Genomic DNA, 27,294 nt, shown 5'->3' with positions numbered 1-27,294 from the left:
CGATGAAATGACAAACGGCACTTTGTTAGTTCTCTCACACGGCGCTCCGGAGGACGTAGCGAGTATTCCCGGTTTGTGTTCAGTGTTCCGCGCTGCAGTCGCTGCTCCCTGAAAGGCGGAACAAGCAGCTCTGAAGATGTCAAAGAACGCCGTAAAAACATTTTTGACTAACTGGATTAGCTTCAGGGAACATGAGGGCTCCTGCTGCCTTTAACGGGGGGGGGGTGGGGGGGTTGTTTTACAGCGTCATAAATGTAGTCGGCATTTTCCTTGGCTGCACGATTTCCTTGTGTTTTTATTTGTTGTTTTTTTTACATGTGTTTTCCTTTATTTCATTCATTTTTTTTTTACTGTTTCACAGCAGCAGAAGAACCTGGAAGGATATGTCGGCTTTGCAAGCCTCCCCAACCAAGTCTACCGGAAGTCTGTGAAGAGGGGCTTTGAGTTCACCCTGATGGTTGTTGGTAAGAATCCGCGCCGCTGCGTTTCCAATGAATCGCCTCATTGTGCGTTTCGCGGTTGGCATTTTGGAGCCCGCCTCTGTGGTTTGTGTTCGAGAGTCGTGAGATTGTTTATGGGTGTGATGATATTTAGACACCAGGAGGAAGCCGCGCCCCCCCCCCCCCCCCCAGCTTTGCGGAGTTATGTTCCGAGAGGGGAGGGAGGAGAACCGCATCGACCGGGTCCTCGACACCGTCAGACATTCTTTTAAAACGCTGGGATGTGTTTTTGACGCCTCCTCCGCTGATCTGTCCCTGTTTGGAGGGGAAATGTTTCCTCGGGTCAGAACCATTTCCTGTGGTGGGACCAACAGAATTTGTACCCAACATGCCTCTAAGAATAGCTCCTCTCCCGGCGCATTCCACCGGCTTTCTGCCTGCAGGGCTCCGGATACGTTTCAGTTGGAGTGAAGTCTCCCATCGCTATTCGTCAGCGACTTCCTTTAGAACGTCCTCGTAACAAAGCGTTCCGCGGCGCGGCCCGTAAACGCCGCTGGACGGCGACCGAGCGGAGCCCCGGGACGTGTTTGAGACGCATGCCTCCATTTTGGAGAATCATTTACAGAAGGCTTCGCAATATAGCGAAAGGAAAAGTAAGAGGAGGCGCTCTTCGTCGGTAGTTTGATTATATCGCCACCCACATGCCCCCCCCCCCCTCCCCCCTCCCGCGCTGCGTCACCAGAGTGGTGTCAAAGAGGAATGACGGATGGAGGAAGGGAAGGGGAGTCGTCGGACTGGAATTCCCAGCAGCCACCGGCGCGTCTGCCCGGCCCGCGTGAAACGGAAGCGCATTCCGGCGGCTCGTACCGTAGCTCCACGCCAAGCGTGAAATACACGACAGACAAGTGCTACTACACGAGCACTGGTGTAAAAATATTGACTTGTGGAAACCAGCCAAGGCGGGCCGTGTGATTGGCTGCTTCCACCGACGCTGCTTTTCATTAGGAGCGTGTGAACGGCGCTCCGTTCCGATTCCACACGCAGCGAGAGACAGTCTGCGCTGTTTAAATGTGAATGAGTTTGGCCAAATGTCAGGATGGATGCACGACCTTTCGGCCCTCTTAACCCTTGTATTATGTTGAAAAATAATTACGTTGTTTATGTTAGGGTCATTTTGACCCGCACTGTGTAAATCCACTCAAAACAGTAAAAAAAAACCGCGTTAAACCAATAACGTCTTCATTTTAGATTATATGAACATTTAGAAAAGAGACATACAATACATTTTTAATTCCAACACTATATTTAAGAACTATTTGAAGTTTTTTCCTCTTCATGAACACTTTTTTTTTTTCATTCGACTTGCTCCATTTCCTCAGATTTTCAATGTTCAACAGCTCTGGTGTCGCGGTTGTCAAATCGGATCACACGAGATATCATGTGAAATGTCTCCAGAGACATTGTTGCTCGAAGGATTGGCCTTCCATTCTCTTGATTCCACAGACTTGCAGTTGCTTCTCCCTTTGACCTGTAGACTCCAGCTAATACCAGAATTCCGATGTAAGCATGCAAGTCAGTCTGATCCAGTGGCTTCCATTTCTCTTGAAATACACGCCTTCCCTCCAAATTGGTCATGTCCAGTATAATCTTCTCTATTGGTGGGGATATGAAGAGCTGAAATGCTGATTGAATATCATCGACTCGTGTGACAGCAAATCTTGTAGGACCGGGAGTCCTTTTGATGACATTGGAAGATGACAGTCCACCTCGGCTTTGGTGTGGTGCTGTTGACCATTTTATATTACCATCTTTAGATGCCCATGTCCCCTCTGTGGATGATTATTGCTGCATTCCTTGGTTTTCATCTGATGGAGAGACAATGGCAGACTCGTCCTCTGAATCCTCCTCATTGGAGGAAAATTGACAATCTGGATCATCAATAACATTGTCCCCGGTCTCTGAAATCTCTTCCTCTGCATCACTAAAGCCAAAGTAGCATCAACTGTAAACCTTCTGGAGCTCATTTTTGGTGTGTTTGTCAAAGAGATGACATGAGAACAGTGACAAGGACAAGGGAGAAAAAGTTCCTCCTCTACTCACACCTGGGTCTCTGTGTCAAAATAGCTATTTAGAGGGAGTCAAAATACAAATAATTGGGCAATCTAAATAAAGGACATAAAAGACATCAATGTTTATTTTGGATCTGAACAGCTTCTTACCCACATTAAAGTGTCCGGGTCAAAATGACCCCAACATCATATTCGTATACAAAGTCTGCACAGACATTATACTACACATCAATGTGTCCAGATTTTACACACAAGTTCATGACCCAAGATGAGGAAAAGTCACAAAATTGTATGACAAAAAATAAAGGATAACCAGTACTTTGGTCAACACGAAAACTGAAATGGGTCAAATTGACCCTTAACATAACATAAGGGTTAAAGATGTCGACGGTGATCTTTGTGTAGATCGTAAGGCCAGGTTGCCTTCAGGGACGGGATCGTTCACTGGAAAAAGGAGCACTGTTTTGTCTCTCTCTTTCCCCAGGCGAGTCGGGGTTGGGCAAATCCACGTTGATCAACTCCCTGTTCCTGACGGACCTGTATTCATCAGAGTACCCTGGACCTTCACATCGAATCAAGAAGACCGTGCAGGTAAATGTTCCGTCTGCTCCCCCTGGAGGGTTCATCAGAGCAGGAGTGGACTGTCGTCGTGTTTGTCCGGCTAGCGTTTAGCGTTTAGACGGCTAACGGAGCATCGGTATGTTAATGACATAATTGCCTTTGACGTTTGGAGGACGCGTGAGCATCCGTGATCGTTTGTTTATTTGTCTGGAGGGTATCTCCAAGAGTCGCCAGCGGTCTTTAATGAGGCCTTTAGATCTCCAGCTCGGGGAGATTGGATCAGACGGTTACCATTCTGGATCATTTCCTTCAACAGGGCGAGAAAATTTAAACATGTCAGAACGCCAATGAATGACGTGGATCGCGTGTCTGTGAAAGGAAGAAGTGCGCGAACGCACGGCCTGTGAAGCATTTGCAGAACAGCAGCAGCCACAACTTCCTGTCTGCGCTCTTCACCTGATGTGCTGCAGGCCGATCCGCCGTGAGGAGCGAGGCGGTTCCGGCCTAAAATAAACGCTCAAGCTTCACGTGTTGAAACCCACAGAACCCCCCCCCCCCGGAGAACCTTGTTGATCCGGTTCCCTTAATGTCTGATTTGCTCAGACGTAAAACCTCATTTGTGTGTCTCCCTGCTGCTGCTTTAAACGCCGCCTTTCCTAATTACGCAACGTTTTTGCGATCTTGAACGCCCCGGGTGCTGCTCTTTATCCGTCTGGCTCCCGACGAGGCGACCCTGCTTTCTCCTGATGCTTGTGCGCCTCTCTGGTTTCTCAGCATAGCTAACTAATGGCACAGTCTGGGTTGGCGTGTTGCTACACGCTACGAGCTTTAAGTGTTTTCTTCGCAGACTTTAGGATCTGACACTTTCCTGTCGTTTGGATGAAACACTTCAGAGTCCACGTTTGTGGCGGGAGCGACTGGAACGCGCCCTCATTCTTCTCTCCTTCCTGCGTCAGGTGGAGCAAGCCAAGGTTTTAGTGAAGGAAGGCGGCGTCCAGCTGCTGCTCACGATAGTCGACACCCCCGGGTTTGGAGACGCCGTCGACAACAGCAACTGGTAAGGATCAGCCGGCCCGTCGGCCTTCGCTCTCCAGCCGTAGCAGCTGGCTGACCGTCCTCTTCCTCTTCCTCTTCCTCCGCAGCTGGCAGCCGATCATCGACCACATCGACAGCAAGTTCGAAGACTACCTGAACTCGGAGTCTCGGGTGAACAGACGGCAGATGCCCGACAGCCGAATCCACTGCTGCCTGTACTTCATCGCCCCGTCTGGACACGGGTGAGGCGTGGGAGACGAACGCCGTGTGGACGGTTTAGTCCGGCGCGCCGCGACGTCGGTCTGGTTGAGTGTTTGAAGAGGGGGGGGGGGGGCAGGATGTAAGTACGAAACGAAGAGCGTCCCGAGGATCAGCGGTTTGAAACGTGGCTTCAAAGGGAAGCGCTTCCTTCGTTAGCATTTTCAGCTAGCTGACCTCTGGAATGGCTCAGTGGGCAACAGCATGAAGCTGCAGGCGTGTGTGTGTGTGTGTGTGTTTGGGGGGGCGGCGGGGGGGGGGGTTTAACCTCTTGCCCTGTCTTGGGTCAACACTATAAATGGTCATATGGGACTGAGTTGGCTCATTTATTGAAATAATAGTTCAAACAGTAAGCGGAGCGGTAAAGTCCGCCCGATGAATTGTTTCGCACTCAAACGCACCGCCCTGGCTGGAATGCCGCCGGCGCCGCGTAAAGCAGCGTTTCTCTCCGCGCAGGCTGAAGCCGCTGGACATCGAGTTCATGAAACGGTTGCACGAGAAGGTCAACGTCATCCCGCTGATCGCCAAAGCAGACACCCTGACCCCGGAGGAATGCCAGCAGTTCAAGAAACAGGTCAGGAGTTTCCCCGGTTTAAACCGCGGCGACCTCCGTTCGGGGTTCACTCGACGTCAGACCTCTATTTCATTTCTCTCCCCCCCGTCAGATTATGAGGGAAATCCAAGAGCACAAAATAAAGATCTACGAGTTCCCCGAGACGGATGACGCGGAGGAGAACCGGCTGGTGAAGAAGATCAAGGTACTTTCCGTCGCTCGCCGCTCGCCCCCCCCCCCGCCCCCGCCGGCTCTAATGACGCCGGATGTCCTCGTTCCGGCAGGACAAGCTGCCGCTGGCCGTGGTCGGAAGCAACACCATCATCGAAGTGAACAGCAAGAGAGTGAGAGGGAGACAGTACCCCTGGGGGGTCGCAGAAGGTACGGGGGTTGGGTTTCCATGGCGATGGAGGCTGAAAGAGGAGCTGAGCATTTGTTAACGGGATGTAGCTTTTGTGTCTCATCCGCTTTTGTTTTGTCCCCTCAGTTGAAAACGGAGACCACTGTGACTTCACCATCCTCAGGGACATGCTCATCAGGTAGCTAATCAATAGCCTTTATCATGATCAGCAATCAGCGTGGCAGGTTGTCGACTCGGTTGCTAAGGAGACAAGGTCTGCTAACATAAGGGCAGCCGGCGCGTCGTCTTCGGCCGATTTACGGCGTCTTGAATTCCCCAGAACTCACATGCAGGACCTGAAGGACGTGACGAACAACGTGCACTACGAGAACTACCGCAGCAGGAAGCTCGCCGCCGTCACCTACAACGGGGTGGACAACAACCGGGCCAAAGGCCAGCTGTCCACCAAGTAAGTGCTAACGACGCGGAGCCTCGCCCTGCTGATGCTAACGACACGACTCAGAACCACGCGCTGCTGATGCTAACGACACGGAGCCGCACCCTGCTAATGCTAACGACACAGAGCCACACCCTGCTAATGCTAACAGCAACATGGAGCCACACCCTGCTAATGCTAACAGCAACACGGAGCCTCACGCTGCTGATGCTAACAGCAACACGGAGCCTCACGCTGCTGATGCTAACAGCAACACGGAGCCACACCCTGCTCATGCTAACGACACGGAGCCTCGCGCTGCTGATGCTAACAGCAACAACACAGAGCCTCACGCTGCTGATGCTAACGCACAGCCTAGCATCCTAGCTGGTCACACAGCCATCAATGTGTTTTGTGTTTTTCACTTTAGTTCGTTTGCAGCTAAAGCGGCTGAAATCACTCGTCTGGCGGACGTTCTCGTGCATGACCTCATGACTGCATGGTGTGTGTGTGTGTGTGTGTGTGTGTCTGCGTGTGAATGTGTGTGGTTGTGTGTGTTTTGTTTTTAGGCTTGACACGGTTGAAGGAATGTAAGTGGTCATTTTTTCCTCTTTTGAGAGACCCTCGTGAACGACGTCTGTTTTCTCCCCCCTTCCTTTTTCCTCCCCCTTCGGCTGCATTCCGGGTGTTTACTCCTCCCCGCCCCCCTTCTTTTCCCAGTAGACATTCCCGGGAACAGTGGGAGAAATGAAATGTTCAGAGATGTGACTCTGTCGCTGCTGCTGCTCGATGACGGGGCCTTTATTCTTTCTTTTTTTTTATTTGTGCGATCACAAACGACTAATCTCAGCCTGACCCGTTTCTCTTTTCCGTCCGATGTCCCCGCCCTCTGCCACTCTATCCCGGTCCGTCCTCTCTTCCTTTAGCTTTTCCCTCTTTTATGGGATGTTTCCGTTCCTGCACTGATACGGGGGTGAATCAGGCTCTCCTGGAGATCACAGATAACTTCTCCTCGCACCAGGTCTCTGGATGCTAACGGAGCGTTAGCTTCACTAACACTTAACCCGCCGGCTGCGCTAACCGTCGCTGCTTCTCAGAGATGCATCATGGACGGTCCGGTTTGTTCCTGGGTCCCATCTGTCCCGAAACTTCACCTCTCGGCCCCCCCTGCATCCCGACATGTCGGACTAAATGAGGGCTGGTGTTTGGGTTTTTTATTTTACGCCAGTGATTCGCTCTGTTCTTCGTCTTCCTTAAACTGTTTAGCCACGACTCCTTTCTCTACATTTTAGTCGAACATTTATTGTGTGTGTGTGTGCGTGTGCGTGTGTGTGTGTAGGAGTCCCTTGGCCCAGATGGAGGAGGAGAGGCGAGAGCACGTGAATAAGATGAAGAAGATGGAGATGGAGATGGAGCAGGTGTTTGAGATGAAGGTCAAGGAGAAGGTGCAGAAGCTCAAAGATTCTGAAGCTGAGGTAGAGACACATGCACACATGCACGCACACACACACACACCTGCAGCTCTTGGTAATGGTTAGTTTCTCATCCCTTTCTGCGCCGCTTCCTTCCTCTTCTGACGTCTGGCGGTCGAACACTAACTAAATACTGAAGCGGTGCTCTTTTTTTTTGTTTGTTGCCATGGAGACAGCGACTCCGTCTGGCCGCTGGTTTCTTTTCCACACCAGCTGTCGATACGATCCAGTTTTTTCTCCACACACACATCAACCGGTTTCTGAAGTGGTGTGTTTCGCTTTTTAGGAACTTCGGCCTATTTTTTTGTTGCTTGTTTCCATGGTTACAGGTTGAGGTTGTGGGTGGGATTTATCTCTGATCCGTAAATCGGTAACTGTTCGGTGTCTTTTTCCTCTTGGACTTGCTTCCCGCGCGCCGCGTGATTGGATCCCTGGCCCCGTGTGCGGCGGTGCGTTTACTGACCTCTTCCTCTGCGTGCCGTTTGCAGCTTCAGCGGCGTCACGAGCAGATGAAGAAGAACCTGGAGGCTCAACACCGGGAGCTGGAGGAGAAGAGGCGCGTGTTCGAGGAGGAGAGGGCGAACTGGGAGGCCCAGCAGCGCCTGGAGCAGCAGAAACTGGAGGCCTCCAGGTGCGGCTGTCAGGTTCAGGGGGCGCGGGTAGACGTGTGGTGATGATTTAGCGCCACCTTGTGGCTGTTTAATGCTCCTGCAGAATAGATGGAGTCCAAACAGCATGAAACCATGAAAAGCAAACGTCCCGATCGTGTCTCTCCTCTTCTTGCAGGACTCTGGAGAAAAACAAAAAGAAAGGAAAGATCTTCTAAAAGTGGGCGGGATCAAGTTATTTTTGTTTGCCAACGTTGCAGGTCAGGACACGGGGGGGCGGGGGGGGGTCGTGTGGCACCGACCTCACCCACCTCCTCCTCGCTCCTCTCTTCTCCCAACCCACCTCCTCCTCTCTGTCTGTCAGCAGCGCTGCGCTCCCGCTCCCAGCCACTAGAGGGGGGTGCTGGCGGCACCGTGAGGAGGTGGATGGGGTCCACATGTACTTCCTGTGCTGCCACCACAGAGCCCCCTCGCTGCCTCTGGACTCATCAGAATGTCTTTTTCCTCAACCACAGAATTATTTTTTTTAGGAAGGCCAAACCCACATTATTATTATTATTTTTATTATTATTATTATTATTATTGTCGTTATCAGAATACTGTCCCATTGCTCTTTTTTTTTCTCTCTCTCTCTCATCCCAAGGTTGCTCATAAGTAAATGACTGAAGTATAGACAGGAGAAGATTCCCGTGAGTCGTATCCGGCTGTCGAACAAAGTGTTTACTGGAAAAATAAAAGTAATAGTTTATAACCAGTAATCTGATCTTCCAGATTGTATACAAGTAAAAAGAGGACAAGGCAATAATTTCTGTTTCTTCTTCTGAGCGTAACCCCCTCCTCGGTGTGGGGGTTAACAGGAAAATCAAACGCACCCTGGGCCTTCCTTTCTTTCTTTCTCTTTTTTATGGCTAAAGCTTCTTTCTCCTGAGCCGTAATGCGTTCTTTTCCTCTGTGTTTAGCTGTCCTACTAGCCTTCGGCCACCATTTATAATGTCACAAGTGTTATATTTCACTTTAGTTTATTTTTATATACACCGAGCCAACTGAAGTCAGAACTTTTGTACGTTTGGGGGGGGGGGGGGACCCTCGGAGACTCGAGCGGCGTCCGCCGGGCGACAAACGACCGCTTGACGCCGAACTTTTGACGCTTTAAAAGAAAAATATTCAATCAGGCTGCAGGAACCATCGGAAAGAAACGAGGAGACGACGACGCAGTTCGCCATGGCCGTGTACTCGATCTGTATTTTTAATTTTATTTTTCATTTGTATTGTATAAAGTCACTTAATAAACCTGTGATGATACCAGTGAGGTGGGTTTATTCTGGAGGTCACACGTCGCTCCACAGTTTAACAGTCCCAACGTTTGTGGGAATATTGATAGATTATTTATTCACCTGTTTAAAAAAAAAAAAAAGAAGTTTCAATTCTGCCTGGAATTCTGTTGAACAATTATTCTGACAATTTTTTTCTTTCAGATTTAAACAAACACTTTATATATAAAGTAACATTTAAATTATAAAGACGTTTCTAAACTCTCACCTGTTCTGTGCTCAGTTGGCGACAAACAGAAGCGCAACTCGAACCGTCTTTACGCGCCGTGCTCATTTTACGCACAGAGAGCGGTGAATCGTTTCAGGAGTTCCGCTGCCGGCCCGGTTCTCCGCGGGGACTCCTCGTGTCTGTGGATGCGGGAGCAGGTGACCGGAGAGCCGCCCTGATGCAGCCCGGGTTCTACCGGGCCACGCGGAGCCAGTTTAACCCTTCACGTGCTGGTTTATGTCATTCACCCGATCTGTTTGTCGCTGCTCTTTTATATTGGTGTTGATATTTTGGATATATTTTTTTAGACTCTCTTTAGGATTTAATCAGCTTTAATTATTAGTAGATCGGAGACCGGTCCGAAATCTCTGCTCAAAAGTTAGCAACACAAATGTTTATTTGCTTTGTTGTTGTTTACTTGCTGAGGGATGCGATGCACAATAACGACAGAGTATGAAATTACTTATTTATGTTATTTTAAATTACATTTCACAGTAAAAGTAGAAAAATACACCGTTGCATCATGCAAGCGGATAACGTGACGTTTTCTCCGCGTTAGCTCGACACATCCGCCGCTGGTCAACGGGACCCGGTAGCCCCCCCCCGTGCTTAAATCAAGCCTCCTCCATCGATAGAAACAGGTTCTGAACGGACTTCATGCATGAAGCCGTAGCAAAAGGACTCGTTTGTTCTGGATCCGCATGCAGGTCCGTCCGTATCAGAACTTGACGCAGGTTTCTCTGCAGCTCTTCTCCGTCTCAAACTGGTTGCCGTTTCCTTCGCAGCCTCCGAACCAGAACTGAGCGCAGGAATTGGCGACGTCATCGTAGTACCACTTCACCACGTACTCCCGACAAGGTCCCGGATCCAGGAGGAGGCCGCAGTGCGCCGCTGAAACCGTTCGTTGAAGTTAACGCACTAGAGCTGCCTCTCAGAGTGTTTGTCTAATGGCCTCTGATCTTTACCTGCTAGCGGCGGTGGCGTCTGCTCCTGGGACGGGGTCCTCAGAATGGGACCGTTCGGCCTGGTGGCCCCCGTTACCATGTGGTCCGTGGGGTGCACCACTGGGACGACCTCTGTCACGGGTCTGAAGGGCTCCCAGTCAAACAGTGGAAATCTCTGAGAGTCTGAGGAGGGTCGGACGATCCTCGTGGGTCTGGGTTCTCGGTGTGGGTGTGATGCTGGAGGCCCCGGCTGTGAGGGGGGGGCACACACACACACACACACACACATAACAAAGACCTGAACCACATGAAATCAAGCATGGCACGACTCGGATGTCTCTGGAGCTCGGCGACGTCCTCCTCACCGCCAGGTGGACCCTCCTGTGGTCTCCTGTGAAGTCGGGGGTGTCCGTCCTGTACGGTTGTTCCCGGGCTTCGCCGGAGACCTCTGGGACCCCCGGGGGCAGCCTGGAGCTCGGGATGGAGCTGAACAAACGCCCCGCTCCGTCCTCGCAGATGCGACTCAGCAGTTTCTCCTCCACGGCTGCGAGATCGAGAGATAACTCCTTTAACGTGCTAGTGCTAGCGTGCTAGCCCTTTAAAGCACACGGCCCGACCACTCGCCTGGGAGAGCGCCGAAGTCGCCGATCGGGTAGACGTGATGGCTGTCTGGGACGGAGGCCATGAGGTCGAGCTCCCTCCTGAACTCCTCGTACGACGGGTCGCTCTCGTTCACCACCCCGACCACGAACATCTCCACGCCGCTCCCCTGAGCTTCCGACACGGCGCTTTCCAGACTGACCACGTCTCTTTTATCCGCCTGCCCGTCTGTGATGATGACGGCCGCCTTCTTCACGCCCTCCCTCGCCGCCTTGAACACCTGGTTGGCCTCTCGGATGGCGCTGCCCGTGAACGTCCCTTCGCCCAGGTAGGCCATGGAGCGCACGGCGGACTTGATCTCATCGCGGGTGGCTTCCTGTCGCAGGTCGACCGCCACCACGTTGACGTGGCTGTACAGGACCACGCCCACGCGCGTGCCGCCCCGCTTGACGGTGGCTCGGTCGATCACGGAGTTCACAAAGTCTTTGATCAATTTGAAGTTGTCGGGGCCGACGCTCTCGGAGCTGTCGATCACAAAAACGAGCTCCAGTGGAGTTTGGCGGCACGTCGCTGCACAGCCTAGCAAGAGGAAGAGGAAGAGGCGGAGCCACTGACTCAAAGGGTCAGCCATATTCAAAATGTGAGGATGAGGTACTCACTGCAGATAGAGCTCACGATCTTGATGATTTCTTCCCTCTGCGAAGGACATCCAGAGACGTAACGGCGAAAGGGTCGCCGACAGTTTCAGGATATTCTTGTCAGCGTGAAAACGGAGACTTACTGTCAGTCCGGGTTCCCCCTTCGGTCCCGATCGGCCCTGCGTTTTGAAAGACGGCAACAATTAGTGTTTATCAGCTGAATCAGATCCTTTAGATCGATTAAAAACAAAATCTAGTACCAAAGGTCCGGCGGCTCCTGCCTCGCCAGATTCTCCTCGCTCACCCTTTCTGCCCTTTTCTCCCCTGAACCCTCGATCGCCCTGAGAGAGGAAAGACACACTGAATCAGACAGTAGGGGTGAGATAGGGAGGTGGACGTGGACGTGGACGTGTCTATTGATTACGTATCATTTGGAGGTGATCGGTTTCCTTTGAAGCCACAGTTTTGTCTTGATGCTTGCTAGATTTACTGACTCATCGTTCATATTCGTGGCCCATTACCTTGTCCCCCTGCAGACCATGTCCAGGAGGTCCTCTTGGGCCGGAGGTCCCCTGAAATCCAGGCTCCCCCTGCAAACGCAGAGCCAATGACATGTCAACAAATAAGTCTTTTTTAAGAGTTTCTTACATGAGAATGCTATTTCCTCTTTCTCTGTACTTATTCTTGTGGACTAAGACTTTTTACGTTTCGTCCATGAGTGTGCGGAACAGTGGACGGAGGTACCTTTTGTCCCTGGACGCCCTCTCCGGGTAATCCCCGTGGACCCAGGGGGCCTATTTTGCCAACGGAACCCTGCAGGAAAAGGAAAGTGGATGTCTTTCTGGATACCTGCAGGAAACTCAAGTATAGATGTCATAAAGAAGAAATGTATAGTTTCAAAACTCAATGTCTAGAACAGGAACCCTACCTTAGAACCAACAAGACCAATCCCTGGAGGTCCAGCAGGTCCAAGAGGTCCAGGCAAGCCCCTGTCTCCCTGATCAGGAAGTAAAACATTTAAATATACCAGTAATTGTGTATTTGCATCTTCACTCACAAATTAAAAGTACACATTATATTTAATGTGAGAAATAAAGTATGTTCCTTGAGCCTAAAAACTGGAAATCCATTTGGGTGAATTTAAATCCACATTATCTCAGCTACCACTAGGGGGTAGTGCCACACCCCTACCCATTGGTTTTCCCCCCTCCCCCCCATTTTAAACAAACAAACATGGGTGATTGGGAGGCGGTTTTCTTCACTCTCACCTTTGGCCCAGGTAACCCAACTCCATCCGCCCCAGTCTCTCCTGGCATCCCCGGGGACCCTGGAAGCCCCTGAGGCACAGCGTGAAATCATTACACGATGCAGGGTGTCGAGCGCTAAAGGGTTAATGCGGATCGATGCTCACCGGAAGACCAGGGTAACCTTCGCCTTTGGGTCCAGGTGACCCGGCAGGGCCCGGGGACCCTCGGTCGCCCTGCAAAGCAAAGCCTCCTACTTTTATCGGCGCCTTCTCAGACGAGGGGAACGGTGAAACGGGGACGGACTCACTTTGGGTCCGGGCAGAAACACGCCCGGCTGTCCCACGGCTCCAGGTAGACCTTGTGGACCCGTTTCTCCCTGAGAGAAGTAGGAAAGGACCAACGTCGTTGTTGTTATCAGGTTCAGCTGCCGATGTTTGGAGCACACGGGCTTACCTTGGCGCCGGGTGTACCCCGTCCTGATAGTCCGGGTTGTCCTGGTGGTCCTTTAATTCCCGGATCCCCCTGAATCAGACAAATTGGTTACGACTAAAATATCTTTTGTGGTTTCTATCTCAACCCTGACCAATGACACGCTGCACTTACCTTCGCCCCCGTTGTCCCAACGGGACCGACTGGACCCGGCTGGCCTCTGGTCCCCCTGACCCCTTTGTCTCCCTGTCACAATAAAAGGAAGCCGACGATCATGCTCTCCCAAAGCAATCCTCCGAATCATCGGTTTTGTTCTTATTACATGTAATATCTATTACCTTCTCCCCAGGTGTGCCTTTGCCAGGAGCACCATCAGGACCCCGGGGCCCCGGTAACCCGATGCCACCCTGTCCTCATGTGGTAGCAGTTAATGAAGAAAGACTGGTAAGAAAAGCTTGTCATAAATGGGATGAGAAAAACAGCACGGCTAACGGCTAACAACAGAGGCAGGTAAACAGGTTTCGGTAACGATGTCACCTTCTGTCCCGGCGCTCCGTCGTCCCCTGGCTGACCCGGTACACCTGGTAACCCCTCCGACCCCGGGTCACCCTCAGAGAGAAAAGCATTGTGAGACAGGTTTGGTTGGAAAAATGGAAAAACAATAATAATGGCACTGGGCTCTCTGACCTTTGACCTTTCCACTCAGGTTCTGCTTTATAGTTTGGTATTGTATACAACAAAGCAGGAGGATAAGTTAGTCAACAGCGCACTTACTTTGGGTCCTAGCTGTCCAACACCTCCTTCACCAGCAGGTCCAGGGTCTCCTCGGACCCCAAGGTTCCCCTGCAGATCCAGATTCAGTGTTTTCACTTGCAGCCTGACTTATAATTGAATTTAATAGCGTCGTCTATTATTAATCAAAGATAACATTTTGTAATATAACAGCAACGTGTCTCCACGCCACCATTGATCTCCCAATCCTACCTTTGGTCCAGGTATTCCAATACTCGGAAGTCCTCTTGGGCCTGAAGGTCCAACTGGGCCTAAATCACCCTGTGAACAAGTAGATGGTGTTGAAAAGAAAGAAGACCAGGTGGGACGTCCTGCTGATTCTCGTCTCTTCCCTTCACTTTGAGCTCAGGTAGCAGCTGCACTAACCTTCTCTCCTTGAATTCCTACACCAGGAACGCCGACGGGACCCGAAGTCCCAGGCGGCCCGGGATTACCCTGCGACAAGAGAAGAGTCACTTCATAAAGGTGGGAAACAAATCAACTCGGAGCCTGACCCTAACGCTTACCTTGTCACCTTTGACCCCAACACCAGGAAGCCCACGATTCCCTCTGGGGCCGTCGTATCCGCGATCACCCTAAAGCAAAAGAGAGTCATGGCATGACTGTAGAGAGCTCTCTGTTCTCGAAGAGGTGTTCACAACATACCACCGACCGACCCACCGACCGACCGACCAACAGACCCACCAACCAGCACATTTATTGATTTCTATTTCATTCATTGTTCTACTGAGAAGTGTCCCCTCCAATCACAGGAACCCTGAACCCACCTTCGGTCCTGGAAACTCTTCTCCAGGGGGTCCAGGGTTCCCTCGTATTCCTGCATTTCCTGGGGGACCCTGAAACAAAAGTGCTTAATAAAACCTGGACATTTCAAGGCATCATTAAAATATGAAAGAGTAGCTAATGGCTTAGAGACGACCGCCCAGACACTGTGTGTGTGTGTGTGTGTGCTGCGGTATGAAGTTACATTTTGGTCCTCCAGGTGGAAGCAGCGCTTCAGAAATTATTCACAACATCATTTTACCAGAATCTTGGATGGGAGTGAGTGAAGCCTAAACGCGTTTGTCATGTTGGATCTCCGGGACTAAATAAAACTCAGACAGGAAACAAGATCCAGTCGCACCAGTATTAATAAAAGAGCATTTTCACACTCACTGGTAATCCTGGTTCTCCCAGACCGACCGGACCAACCGGACCGGGTCCTCCCTGAATGCCCTTTTCACCCTGAAAGCGTCAAGAGTGTCGTCACTCTTTAATAAATACATTTAATGTAAATAAAATTATTCTAGGTTTGCATAGATTCAGAGTAATACACCCGAGACAGACAATTATAGAGTATTTTAAAAACTTTTTTTTATGTGACCTTGGCTCCTGGGAATCCGATACCGATGTCCCCTGGCGGTCCCAAAGCTCCGCTGGGCCCCCTGTCCCCCTGAGGACAGTAAATGACAAACAAACAAACACATTTGCATGTATTAGGATGAAGCCTGCAAACAATTCAACAAAATGCCAAACAAATCAAATCACATATTTTCCTTTTTAAGCTTGGATGCTGCAGAATTATCAATTGCCCCCCCCCCCCCCCGCTTTAAGATGCTAACAACACAAACATATTATTTTATTCTGTAACATTATTTACTTACAATCTGAGTAACAACTCGTATTCTTCATGAGCGAGGCCAAATGGACTGTAGTCGCCTTTTCTTTAATGGCATTTAGGAAATAAAGAGCCGAAATAAAGAACTCTTGTTCATTTTATAAAATGCTTTATTAAAGTCTGGGATTTTCCAGGATGAGCTGTAAATCCCATAATATTCCCTCAGTGTAAAGACGCCTTTGTTGAAACGCTCCGTGGCGACGGCGGCTTCGGCATCTTATTATCCTCTTGCACCGATTTTAAAGGTCGTTTTTTTCACAAAGGTCGTGGAGGGGGGGGTCCCTGTTCCGAGCACGACCAAATCCAGAGATGATATCAAATCAATAGATCCTTTCATTGACCCGAGAACTCGTGCTTTTCAGAAAGTATCGAATTTCTCTTCGGTGCTCTTGAAATCAAATATATGATTTAACCGTTTCTCACCGAGGTTGCCAGGCAACCAGTGGAGATGATGCTCAGGTGGAAGAAGGAATAGTTCCGACATGTAACGCCTCATAAAACACAAAGTCTCAGTACTATTCATTATTATTGAAGACAGACGGCCGTGAGGATTCGGTGCATGTTGAAGGTCTCGGGAGGGGGGGGGGGGGGCGGGGGGACTTACTTTAGGTCCCACTGGACCCTCTGCACCCAAATCTCCAGGTGGTCCTTTCACACCCTACAAAACAAAAGTTTAAATCTTACACAGCTCTTTTTACCCAAACGAACAACCTGTGAGATTTATTTTATTTCACGATATTGATCTGGAATCCACAAAGCGGTGACGTCTGACTTTAAACCGAGCCCCGCACTGCAGGTTAAAAGCAGCCCGCCGCCACACGGGGACAAACACGGCAGGATCAAAAGCAACATTCACGCGTCTCCTGTCCTCCCATTCTCAGGCCGAGCCCACGGTACCCGGGGGGGGGGTCCCTGCTCTAATCCCACAACACAAAGTCTGCTCCCGTAAAAGAATAATATCCTGCAAGCCTGGATTCACTCCCACGTTAGTGTCGGGATTACTTATAATCCAATATTCACATTCCATTAGTGCACATTAGTGGAATAATTTGTCTGCTGGGCGTTCGGTGGGGTGAAGGAGGAGGGGCTAAAAATCAAATAATAATAATTAAAGAACCATGAAAATGAGAGCTAACATGCTAACATGCATATAAATGCTAATATTTGGAGATTCAAACTTCTCATCGAGCAGCAGATCTACTCGGCATGTGCCTCAAACAGTGCTATTTGCGCTTTACCTGTTCTCCTTTTGGTCCCCGCGGTCCCGGATGCCCCTCCAGACCCTAAAAAAATGACACTTCATTCATCATCAGGGCCAAATCTGAGTTATTGATGAAAAATAATCGGTTGTTAATGATCGTACGGCGTCGCCCTTTCCCCCCGGGGTGCCGCAGTCGCCTCGCTCCCCCTGGAAGAAGCAACCAGAACTTTACACGCTCATTTCCCTCTGACGTGAATGGACGCGACGCCGGCGCCGAACGCCACCCGCCTTGTTGCCCTTGTAACCGGGGCGACCCTGTGGGAGACGGAAGGCTTTTTAGATCTGCTGTTCATCCACGAAGACGAGCTCGGTAGTCACGGAGGATTTATTTTCACCTCTGGACCGCCGCTTCCTGGTTGACCGTTCAGGCCGGGCTCTCCCTGAGAAGCAGAAAGCGACTCGCCGTGAGCTACGTGAGCTCGGACTCGACGTCGGGACATGCGGCGCGACTCACCCTCGCCCCTCTTAGACCCGGCAGCCCCCTGAAGCCCGGGTCCCCTTTTCTACCCTGGTTGCATCATTCAAAGAGCAGAAGGTGAAGAGTTAGAGCTCGTTCGGGCTCTGCTGACTGACTTTAGGTGCTCTAAAGTACTCACTGGACTTCCTGGCGGGCCTTTGAGTCCTCTTTCGCACGGACACACCTGAGCCTGCGGACACTAACCGGCAGAAGACCACGGCGTCCATTCCACCGTTTACAGTAAACACCCGGAAACGGAACCGCTGGGAGAACTCACCTCGTCTAACGCGACGGCGCCCTGGAAGAAACAAAATATTTAAATGGTTTCCTTTTATGGAAATCTACACCTGCTCTCTGCGAGGGCCGCTCACCATCTCGTTCAGCAGCTTCTCCTCCAGCTCCGGGTTCAGGAAGCTGTGGACGAACTGCTGAGCGGGCGCGCTGGCGATGGCGCGCAGCTTGGCGCGATTCCGATTCTGCCGGCCGATGTCCGACAAGCCGAGGGTGAAGAACCTGATGCCGTGACCTTTGGCCTCTGCCGCCGCTGTAATCGCATCGGGGCCGCGCGGATGGTCGACCCCGTCGGTCATCAGCACCACCACCTTGACGCCGCCCGCCGGCGTCTCTCGCGCCAGCAGCTGCGTGGCGTTGGCGATGGCGTAGGCGGTGTAGGTGCCGTGGCCGATGTATTTCATGGCGCCGACCCGACTTTGAAACGAGTCCAGGCCCTTCCAGTCGGAGAGGCGGCGCTCGACGGACACGCTGCTGCTGAACTGAAGAGCAGCCATTCGTACCTGCAGCGTCCAGCCGGGCACCTGCAGCCCGGCGAGGCGGGTGCTGAAGCTCAACACGAAGGACTTCTGCCGGTCAAACAGCGACAGCGTGGCGCTCTCCGAGCTGTCCAGGATGAAGGCCACCTCCAGCGAACACGTGGAGCCTGGCAGAGGAGAAAGCGATGAAGGGTGCGGCCGCGTCGCCCGACGGCCACGACCGGAGCTCAAACTGCTTTAACGGGCGTTTCCTTTATGCAAATGTTGTTTGGCGACAGAAACGGTTTCTGACGGGACATAATCTGCGCCAGATCAGATAAAAAATCTCTTCAGCGTTCCTGTCTCCAGGGAAACGGCATCAAAACAAGTTTCACAAAGTAGTTTTAGCATCATTTAGGAAAGTGACGCTTTTTTTTTTTACCCACACGACATCTTTCCACTGTGTTTAATGAATGCTGGCAAAAACATGAAACTCGTAATATGCTGAAAATACTGGGGAAATGCATCGCTGCTACACTGAAAGTCACAAAAAACAAACAGAAAAAATTCAGCTTTTATGCCAAAAAATCCCTGAAATGCATGACTTTACTGGTTTTGGTCTTACGTTGATGCAAAATCATCTGAATTGCCATTCGAACAATCTCAAGTCAGTCAGAAACAGGCCGCTGCAGATACACTGAAATCCCTTCACAATAAAGTTCATGCTTCGAGCGTACCACGTCCTCCTCCATCATCCAGCCTGCTGTACGCCCTGCGTCTAGTCGTCCTCCTCTGGCCTGCGGCGGCGTGCAGAAGAGCCATCAGCAGAAAGAGCGCCGCTCCTTTCCTCAGCAACGTTTCCATCCTAGCGGAAAAAAAGCAAACGACTGAAATGCACAGAATTCGGTTGCTGCAACGCACGAACAGTCGCCTGCTTTATTTTCTTTGTGCATCTTGCTCCGCTCGCCACATCAGGAAAGCTGCGCTCACACTGTCCAACTGGTATTTAAATGAGTCCAATCACACGGCTCCTTGGTTTAGTAATGGGAAAGAATAAATGCACCAGTTCAAAGATGTAAATTCATGTAAAGCCAGAATGAATTGTAAAAAGTTCCATTGAGTCTGAAACCTTTTCCTGCATCTTCACATCAGAACTCTCATAAATGAGTAAAAAATGTTTTATAATAATCACAATAAAGCAAATATATGTAAGTATTTTACCTAGAATCTCATTCGGCTGCAGCCGGTGCGTGTTTCCCAGTCAGTCGTGGCTCTTTGGGTTTCATTTCCACGCTGAATCTCGTCCTGTTCGCGGGACTGAGAGACACTGAGGACCTCAGATGATCTCATGCGTGATGAGTGGGGGGGGGGATTGACTCCGTTTAATCATAATAAAGCGTCGTAATGCATTTTGACCCCCCCCCCCCCCCTTGCTTCGTGTTTTGGTTGCTTTACTTTTCCACAGTCGTCCACTAATGTAAAAACCAGATGAGTTGTAGTAAGAGTTTCAGCCTGTTTAAAATTCAGAAAGTTCAAAGTCCAATGTTTAAAAAAAAATAATAATAATACATTTCCACATAATGTGTTGAATTGCATTCGATTAATTACTTTATTCTTATATGAGCGTTTTTATTGTGGCACAAATTAAATTTTGATGCGTTTTCATACGCTTTACTCAGGGCGCCCTCTGGTGGTCAACTGCATAAATACAGCATCGAAGCCGAACAGGAACCTCTCGCAGGTCACGTTTATGACAGCACGGACATATTTTGGTGTAACACACAACATTCAGCTCGGCTCGACGTGTCTCTGCCCGACGCGTGAGTTCAAAATCGCGATTTTGGGTGTTTTTAAGTATCAATACATCGTGAATATCGGTAAGTTTATCAAACATGTTCTGTTTAAAGTAAAATTAAAACCTAAACGGCAGCTCGCCCTCCACCATTCATTAGCATTAGCTTCGGCGATGTAACATGTCAACAGACCTTTGGCTTGAGTTTTAGCCGCTATCACACTTCGCTATTTTATAAGTTAAGTAAAAGTTTTACTCGTCGTTGCTCTTTTATTTCCAATGAGTGCGATTCTTGCTAACTATTCTGTTTGCGAACTTTTTCTGACTGAAAACTGAAATCACACATTAGCAGCACAATGTGACGTCACTTAAAGATATTTAAGTGACGTTTGTCAGTGCTGTTGAAAACCCGAACGGACTATCTGCATCTCTGTAATTAATTCTGTTTTCCTCATTCCACCCTTTGTGTCATTCTACCCATTTTCAGACCGAGACCTTTCTCGCTGTTTCTGAATCATGAGTGGCTCCAAGCCGGACATCCTTTGGTCTCCGCACCACCCCGATCGCTACGTCATCTGCGACTCTGAACTCGGGCTGTATCGTATTGGACCCGTGGGCAGTGCGGAAACCAAAGCTGGAACTCTCCCGCTATCTGAGGAAACCGCTGCTACGTTGCTGGCCATTAATTCTGATACTCCGTATATGAAATGCGTGGCCTGGTACCCAAAGCATGAGCCCGAGTGCCTGCTGGCGGTGGGCCAGGCTAACGGCAGAGTGGTGCTCACCAGCCTGGGTCAGAGCCACAACTCTGCGTGCAAAGAGCTGGTGGGGAAAGAGTTCGTGCCTAAACACGCCCGGCAATGCAACACTTTAGCCTGGAACCCGGTGGAGAGCAACCTGCTGGCTGCAGGGCTGGACAAGCACCGGGCGGACTTCTCCGTCCTCATCTGGGACATCAGCAGTAAGTTGTCCTCGGAGGCCGGCGGCGCCGCGGAGAAGACCCGTCCCTCGTCTGTGGATTTGGACTCGAGCGCAGCCGTGACCAAACCGCTGTACGAACTGGGCCAGAATGACGCCTGCCTGTCCCTCTGCTGGCTTCTTCGTGACCCGAAGCTGCTCCTGGCCGGCATGCACAGGAACCTCTCGATATTTGACCTGAGAAACACAAGCCAGAAGACATTTGTCAACACCAAGGCCGTCCAGGGCGTGGCGGTGGACCCCCACTTCCACGACCGCGTGGCGACTTTCTTTGAGGGCCAGGTGGCCATCTGGGATCTGAGGAAGTTTGAGAAGCCCGTGCTCACGCTCACCGAGCAGCCCAAGCCCCTCACGAAGGTACGGCGCCGGATGGCTGCGAGACGCCGATCGCTTCCGGTCTGAACCGTCCTTCTCTCGTTACAGGTGGCTTGGTGTCCGACCCGCACGGGCCTGCTGGCCACGCTGACGCGCGACAGCAACGTCGTCCGCCTCTACGACATGCAGCACACGCCGACGCCCATCGGCGACGAGACGGAGCCCACCATCATCGAGCGGAGCGTCCAGCCCTGCGACGGCCAGATCGGCAGCTTCGCCTGGCACCCGTCCTCCCAGAACCGCATGGTGGTGGTGTCGGCGGCCAATCGGGTCATGACCGACTTCACCGTGTTCGAGCGCATCTCGCTGGCCTGGAGCTCCACCACGTCGCTCATGTGGGCGTGCGGCAGACACCTGTACGACTGCGTGGAGGACGGCGCCGAAGGGCCGGAGAGCGCCGTCCAGAAAGACATCGCTACGAAGATGAGGCGGCGGGCCCAGTCCAGGTACGGACACGACACCGTCCAGGTGTGGAGGAACCACCTGCTGGCCGGGGGCAGCGACCCGCAGCTCAAGTCTCTGTGGTACGATCTGTCCTATATCCTTTCTGGTGGTGGCGGCAGCAGGGTTTGGGTTCTGTGCTTGTGGAGGATATTGATCAGGCAAACAAAACGCTTTTATTTGAGCTCTTCTGACTTCCGTTGTATTTATTTATTTATGGTTTTATTTTGAAATACAGAAAACTAGAGCGCAGTGAACTGGGAATTTCCTTTCTCGGGCTCTCTGCCCTCTGTCGGGTCAGTGTTTGTTCAATTCCTATGTGAGCTTCACTCATGAAGCAGTGTGCGGAGGACGTGGAGCTGAAGCTGCAGGGGAACAAACAGTCTGTGGTCTATTCCGGCATCAAGAACATCGTGAAGACCGGCTCGGGTAACTCGCCGATGAGAACACGAATCCGACTCCAGTCGAACGTGCGCCGTCTCACTGAGTGCGCCTGCTTTCCCGGGTTCTCTTAGGCACGGCCGAGAGCCGCAGGTGTTGGAGCGGTTCGGACCGGCAGACGGACGTGCCGCGGTACCTCGGCGAGGAGCGCTGCCTCGCCCTGCGACTCTGCGGCTGGATCGCCCGCGGCCCCGACATCGACGTGGAGATATTCCTGCGGTCGTTGGAGCAGGACCGGGAGTGGGAGCGGGCAGCCGCCGTGGCGCTGTTCAACCTGGACATCCGCCGGGCCATCCAGCTCCTCAACAAGGGAGCTACGGCTGCCAGGGGTGAGTGGCGCCTCCCCCAGGGTGGGAAGGTAACTGGGGGCGGGTAACTCGGCCCCAGAAGCAGGAATCGTGTCTCATTGAAAACATTTTAGCGCGGCGCCTGCGCGTCGAGGCTACGGCCCTCCGGTTCAGATTCGTTGCCCTTTGCTTGCACGCCCCCTCTCTCTCTCTCTCCCCCACACTTCCTGTATCATTTAGGTTTAAGGCCAAAGAAAAAAAAAAGACGGCTAGCTGTTTCCCTCGCTAAGAGATAACGCAAAAGGCTGCGTGACTGGGCTGTAACTTCCCGCTTGTCCGGGCCTTTCCCAGGCGATCTGAACCTGAACGTGGTTGCCATGGCGCTGTCGGGCTACACCGACGAGAAGTCCTCCTTGTGGCGGGAGATGTGCAGCTCTCTGAGGCTGCAGCTGAAGAACCCCTACCTGTGCGTCATGTTTGCCTTCCTCACCAGCGAGCCCGGCGCCTACGACGGCGTGCTGGTAACGCATCCGTTCATATCCTGCGCCCGTTCTCCCCGTTCTCCCCCGTTTGGTGCGTCTTCGTTTTTCCTTGATTCCCCTCCTTGTCTGTGTTGCAGCACGAGAGCAGCGTTGCCGTGCGCGACCGCGTAGCCTTCGCGTGCATGTTTCTCAACGACGCCCAGGTAACCGCCCTCGACACAGAGCGGGCCCCGCCCGTATCCTACCCGGCGACAGCTCACCATTGTGTCGCGTCCTTCGCCCACTTTTGCCGCAGCTGCCTCGATACATCGACAAACTGACCAATGAGATGAAGGAGGCGGGCAACCTGGAGGGCATCCTGCTGACGGGTTTGACTAAAGATGGCGTCGACCTCATGGAGAGCTTCGTGGGCCGCACGGGGGACGTTCAGACCGCCAGCTTCTGCATGCTGAAGGTACACGGATGCGTTTTAGCGGGTACTTCACCGGTGCTTCGGGTACATTCACACTTTTACAGTTTGCAAAAGAAATCTAATCGCCTGCTGCTGCTGCTGAAACTCAGGCAAAAAAAGGTAAAGTTAAGATGCGGTGATCAAATACGAATAAAGATTTAGTCATAATTTCACCGAATTCTGAAACGAAAACGATGTTTTCATGAACTTTGAGTCAGAAACAGTCGCGTTCATCATTGAGCTGTAAAGCCGGAGAAGGTTTCTATTTACGTAGGTCGACAATGGGCTTGAGGGCACGTGCGCGCTCTCACATGCACGAACCTTCCAAAACCCGACCGGAACCGACAGAGCAGGTCAAATTGGGACAGACTCGGCGGGAACGCGATGCCAGTCTCTGCTCGGGCTGCGGCTACAACTCGAAATGGATTAAACATTTGAACAGATGAATATAATACTCGAACACAAATGTTGGGAGCGCTCGTGCCCTGCAGACGGGATGCTGCAAGGACAGGAAGTGACCTCACAGTACGAGCTTTAAACGGTTAATGTCGAACATTATCGATAAAAGTGATTTGAATGTCAACAAAAACCGGATTCTGGGTTTTTGTTCCAGTAGCACAAAGAACGGAGGGAGGAAGGGAGGCTTGAATGAAGCGCACCCTTCGAGGCACATGCTGCGACCTGCCTGCCTGTTCTGAAAGGTCGCACCTTTTTGTTCTTAAGGCAGTTGGCACCTCTTGGGAGGCGAGCCCCGTCGGCGATGTTTACGGTCTGTGCAGAGAAGCTGCAGGGAATCGAGGCGTGGAGCGGGTCCGAGGTTAGAAGGCGCCGCGGCGTGCTTCCTCTCGCCCCGCCGCTGAACGCCGCTGCGAACATCCACGCTTAGATTCTGTCTTCCACGGCACTCGGACTGTTTGTCACTGTAATCTGAAAGGATGAACAAGGTTCTGACCATGAACTCCTCCCTTCAGGGTTCTCCAGGTGAGGTTCTGAAAGACCCTCGAGTCCAATGCTGGATCGAAAACTACCGCAACCTTTTGGACGCCTGGAGGTTCTGGCACAAACGAGCTGAGTTTGACATCCACAGAGGCAAGTTGGACTCCAGCTCCAAACCTCTGGCTCAGGTAAAGGGGCGTCGTGGGAGGAGCTTAAGAAAGGTTAAGATCGATCTTAATCTTTTGATAATTGGAACCGTGAAATGAAATCTGCTGATGAAAAATCAAAAGTCTGATGAACAATTCTACTTTCATTTATTCACAGAAACCAAACTGGCTCCTACGAGAGGGGGGTTTGAGGCTTCTCTCTGTTTTCAATAACAGATAAACATTTTGTTTATCTGTTAGACAGTAGATTGTTTAATGGGTTTTTTTTTTTGGTTTGGGTCCATTTGGATCCGGACTCAGGATAAAGGCTCTTTTATTCCAGTCTCTTTCTGTCCTGACCTTTTCCGGATGAACCAGGAGGAGTTTTGCCGATTTGTGCTGCATCGGCATCGATCCCACGGTGGAAACTCCGGCCAATGAATGAACAACGACGACGACAACAAAAAAAAAGCTAATCGGGAGTGATCCTAGTTTTGTTTACAGTGTAAACTGAACCTTGGTACTGGTTACTGGTTTGGTACTGGTTGATCCCACCTTTAGTTTAGAGTAACTTTACAGGACGACGACTCCGCTCTCTCGTGTCACGAAACACTTTGTTTGTTTGCTGTCTTTGCCGCGACTCCTCTGATAACAGAAATCGGACCCTTGTACCGGTCATCGCGGCACAGGAAGCTCCCGCCAAGAGCTCTGGATGGAAGCTCTGACGCTCGCGGCTCTGCTCGTCGTAAAGTCTGCGCTCTAGTTGGCGACCTTTGCTAACTAGAGCGCCGCGCTACAATGGGCCTTTCTCTAAAAAGGCCTAATGACAAAAAACACGTCCGTGCAAGCCCGAGTTCAGCAAGGCGCCGCCTGTTTACATCACTGACATTCCCGTATTCTTAGTCTGACGTGCCGGATCGTCGCTGATGGCGCCCCTCGCAGTGGAAATCGGTTTCACCTTCGTGTTCACCCGCTCACCTGCCGCCCCTTTGTGTGTTTGCTCCTGTGCGACAGGTGTTTGTGAGCTGCAACTTCTGCGGGAAGTCGATCTCCTACAGCTGCTCGGCGATCCCTCACCAGGGCCGCGGCTTCAGCCAGTACGGCGTCAGCGGCTCGCCCACCAAGTCCAAAGTCACCAGTTGCCCCGGCTGCAGGAAGCCGCTGCCGCGCTGCGCCCTCTGCCTCATGAATATGGGCACGCCCGTCTCGAATTGCCAAGGTAAGCCATCGGAATAGATGGCCCAGGTGAGCAGGGGATGACGCCTGACCTTTGATCACCCAACCCAGCCCAACGCCGCTGCTGGATTGATCGTTAATATTGACTTGCGGGTAAATCTTCTCTGACAGGAACAGGGAAGTCGGACGAGAAGGTCGACCTGACGAGGGAGAACAAACTCGCCCACTTCAACAACTGGTTCACCTGGTGTCACAACTGCCGACACGGCGGCCACGCGGGCCACATGCTCAGCTGGTTCAGGTGGGAGGGCGGCGCTCGTCTGCTTCTTTTTATGGCGTTTGGTTTTTTTGGGGATTTTCTATTCTGAAGCAAAAAAGAAACCTAATCTGAGTTTTAAACCCAAAATCGTCCTTTTCTGTTCAATCTGGTTCAGTATTTATTATCATTTAATAACCCTAACCCTAATATCATTTTTCAGAACTGTTTTTGCACGTCTGCCTGTTGTGAGGTTATTTTGAAGTGTAAAAAACAACAACAACTGCGAATCAGAATTTCTCTCAGCATCAAATACCGAACGAGTAGAAGGTGCAGCGGTCTGCTTCGGGAATAAACCGACTTATGTGTGATCCATTTTCAGGTTTCTGCTCGTCTACATGTTGTTTTTATTCCCTACAGAGACCACTCAGAATGCCCGGTGTCGGCGTGCACGTGTAAATGCATGCAGCTGGACACCACGGGGAACCTGGTGCCTTCGGATGCCAGCTAACCCGGGACGGGCTCGGTGGAACCCCCCCCCCCGAAGCCAAACGCCCGACTGGTGGGAGGGTCCCGGCAGCGACCCCGCAAAAGGGACAAAGGGCGTCTCTGGAGCGGCTGCTTGAGTAGGACGATGTCCTGCTGAAGTCACAGCCGAGTGAATGTAAAGCTGTAACCCGAGCCTCGCAGGAAGAACCGAACCGATGGCAGAAAGGGAGCAAAGGCAAACTCGCTACTCTGCCGACGGGAATCCCACTCAGGAGAAACACTCGAAGGCTCCGCCGTAATCGGCCTCTTCTAATCCAACCGGAATCGGGCTCCTGGTTTTACTGTGATTGTTGTTGTTTTTTTTTTTTGTAAGGAAATCAAATGTCCCCTCGCGCAACGAGATGCGATCACTATTTAGCATCGGTTTTCTTCACATACCTCATGAACGCATTGTTCACGGCGAGGGCCCCCCCTCCCCCCCCCGGGCGACGGCGCCGGGCGCAGCACGCAGTGGCAACGCTCCCTGACGCTCCTCATGCCACTCATCATCCGGGATTGTGCGGGATGGCTCCCGGGGTGAAGGGGGGGGGGGGTTCTGGGGGGGGTTGAGAATGAGGATTTAGGGGTGGTGGGAGGGTGCGTCTTTATTCACCAGCCCACTCCAGGCCTGCGGTCCATGAAAGAGACTCGCCAGAAAACAGCAGCTGCTCGGCGCTCCGACAAGACCCTCCAGATTGTTCCCCTCATAAAGAACCTCAGCTGCCGGAACACTATTGACTCAAAGAGAGGGTGAGAGGACAGACAGCCTTAGCCCTGTGCCCCCCCCGAAACCCTCAAACATACACAGACTTGCCCTCTGTTCTCTCTCTCTTCTGTGCCCAAATTGCACCCAAAACTATGCATACCACACATAAATCTAAGGATGGGCGCCGTGTGCGTAAGCTGCATTGTAAATGGGT

At 51.6% G+C, this 27,294-nt stretch overlaps 3 protein-coding genes across 3 annotated transcripts; 2 read left to right on the top strand and 1 right to left on the bottom strand.

Annotated features, from left to right (window-relative positions):
* The first annotated feature begins 367 nt into the window (after window positions 1–367).
* On the top strand, window positions 368–9,077 carry septin7b (septin 7b). Its single transcript, XM_068755599.1, has 12 exons — window positions 368–464; window positions 2,994–3,100; window positions 4,027–4,127; window positions 4,213–4,347; window positions 4,820–4,937; window positions 5,029–5,121; window positions 5,201–5,297; window positions 5,404–5,455; window positions 5,597–5,725; window positions 7,032–7,167; window positions 7,653–7,795; window positions 7,951–9,077. Exons 1-12 carry the CDS (start codon window positions 455–457, stop codon window positions 7,988–7,990), a joined length of 1,161 nt encoding a protein of 386 aa, XP_068611700.1. The 5' UTR covers window positions 368–454; the 3' UTR covers window positions 7,991–9,077.
* Window positions 9,078–10,029: 952 nt separating this feature from the next.
* Window positions 10,030–18,949, bottom strand: col28a1b (collagen, type XXVIII, alpha 1b). The gene is given in 34 exon segments (XM_068757357.1): window positions 10,030–10,241; window positions 10,277–10,505; window positions 10,621–10,799; window positions 10,880–11,434; window positions 11,515–11,551; window positions 11,637–11,672; window positions 11,754–11,834; window positions 12,015–12,083; window positions 12,238–12,306; window positions 12,422–12,490; window positions 12,762–12,830; window positions 12,905–12,973; window positions 13,048–13,116; window positions 13,194–13,262; window positions 13,344–13,415; window positions 13,508–13,576; window positions 13,707–13,778; window positions 13,944–14,012; window positions 14,154–14,222; window positions 14,328–14,396; window positions 14,468–14,536; window positions 14,729–14,797; window positions 15,117–15,185; window positions 15,325–15,393; window positions 16,223–16,276; window positions 16,857–16,901; window positions 16,982–17,026; window positions 17,108–17,134; window positions 17,215–17,259; window positions 17,334–17,387; window positions 17,476–17,535; window positions 17,614–17,634; window positions 17,708–18,273; window positions 18,823–18,949. Coding segments are annotated over 34 exon segments (3,552 nt in total).
* Window positions 18,950–20,393: 1,444 nt separating this feature from the next.
* On the top strand, window positions 20,394–26,357 carry mios (missing oocyte, meiosis regulator, homolog (Drosophila)). The gene is made up of 11 exons (XM_068760444.1): window positions 20,394–21,212; window positions 21,279–21,768; window positions 22,002–22,100; window positions 22,187–22,441; window positions 22,751–22,920; window positions 23,019–23,084; window positions 23,177–23,335; window positions 24,304–24,456; window positions 25,429–25,633; window positions 25,762–25,891; window positions 26,267–26,357. Exons 1-11 carry the CDS (start codon window positions 20,394–20,396, stop codon window positions 26,355–26,357), a joined length of 2,637 nt encoding a protein of 878 aa, XP_068616545.1.
* The last annotated feature ends 937 nt before the right edge of the window (window positions 26,358–27,294 follow it).

This window comes from Brachionichthys hirsutus, chromosome 3 (genome assembly GCF_040956055.1).
Source record: "Brachionichthys hirsutus isolate HB-005 chromosome 3, CSIRO-AGI_Bhir_v1, whole genome shotgun sequence".
Lineage (NCBI taxonomy): Eukaryota > Metazoa > Chordata > Actinopteri > Lophiiformes > Brachionichthyidae > Brachionichthys > Brachionichthys hirsutus.
Note: the sequence above shows the minus strand (reverse complement) of the source record. Positions and strands in the feature narration are given on the sequence as shown.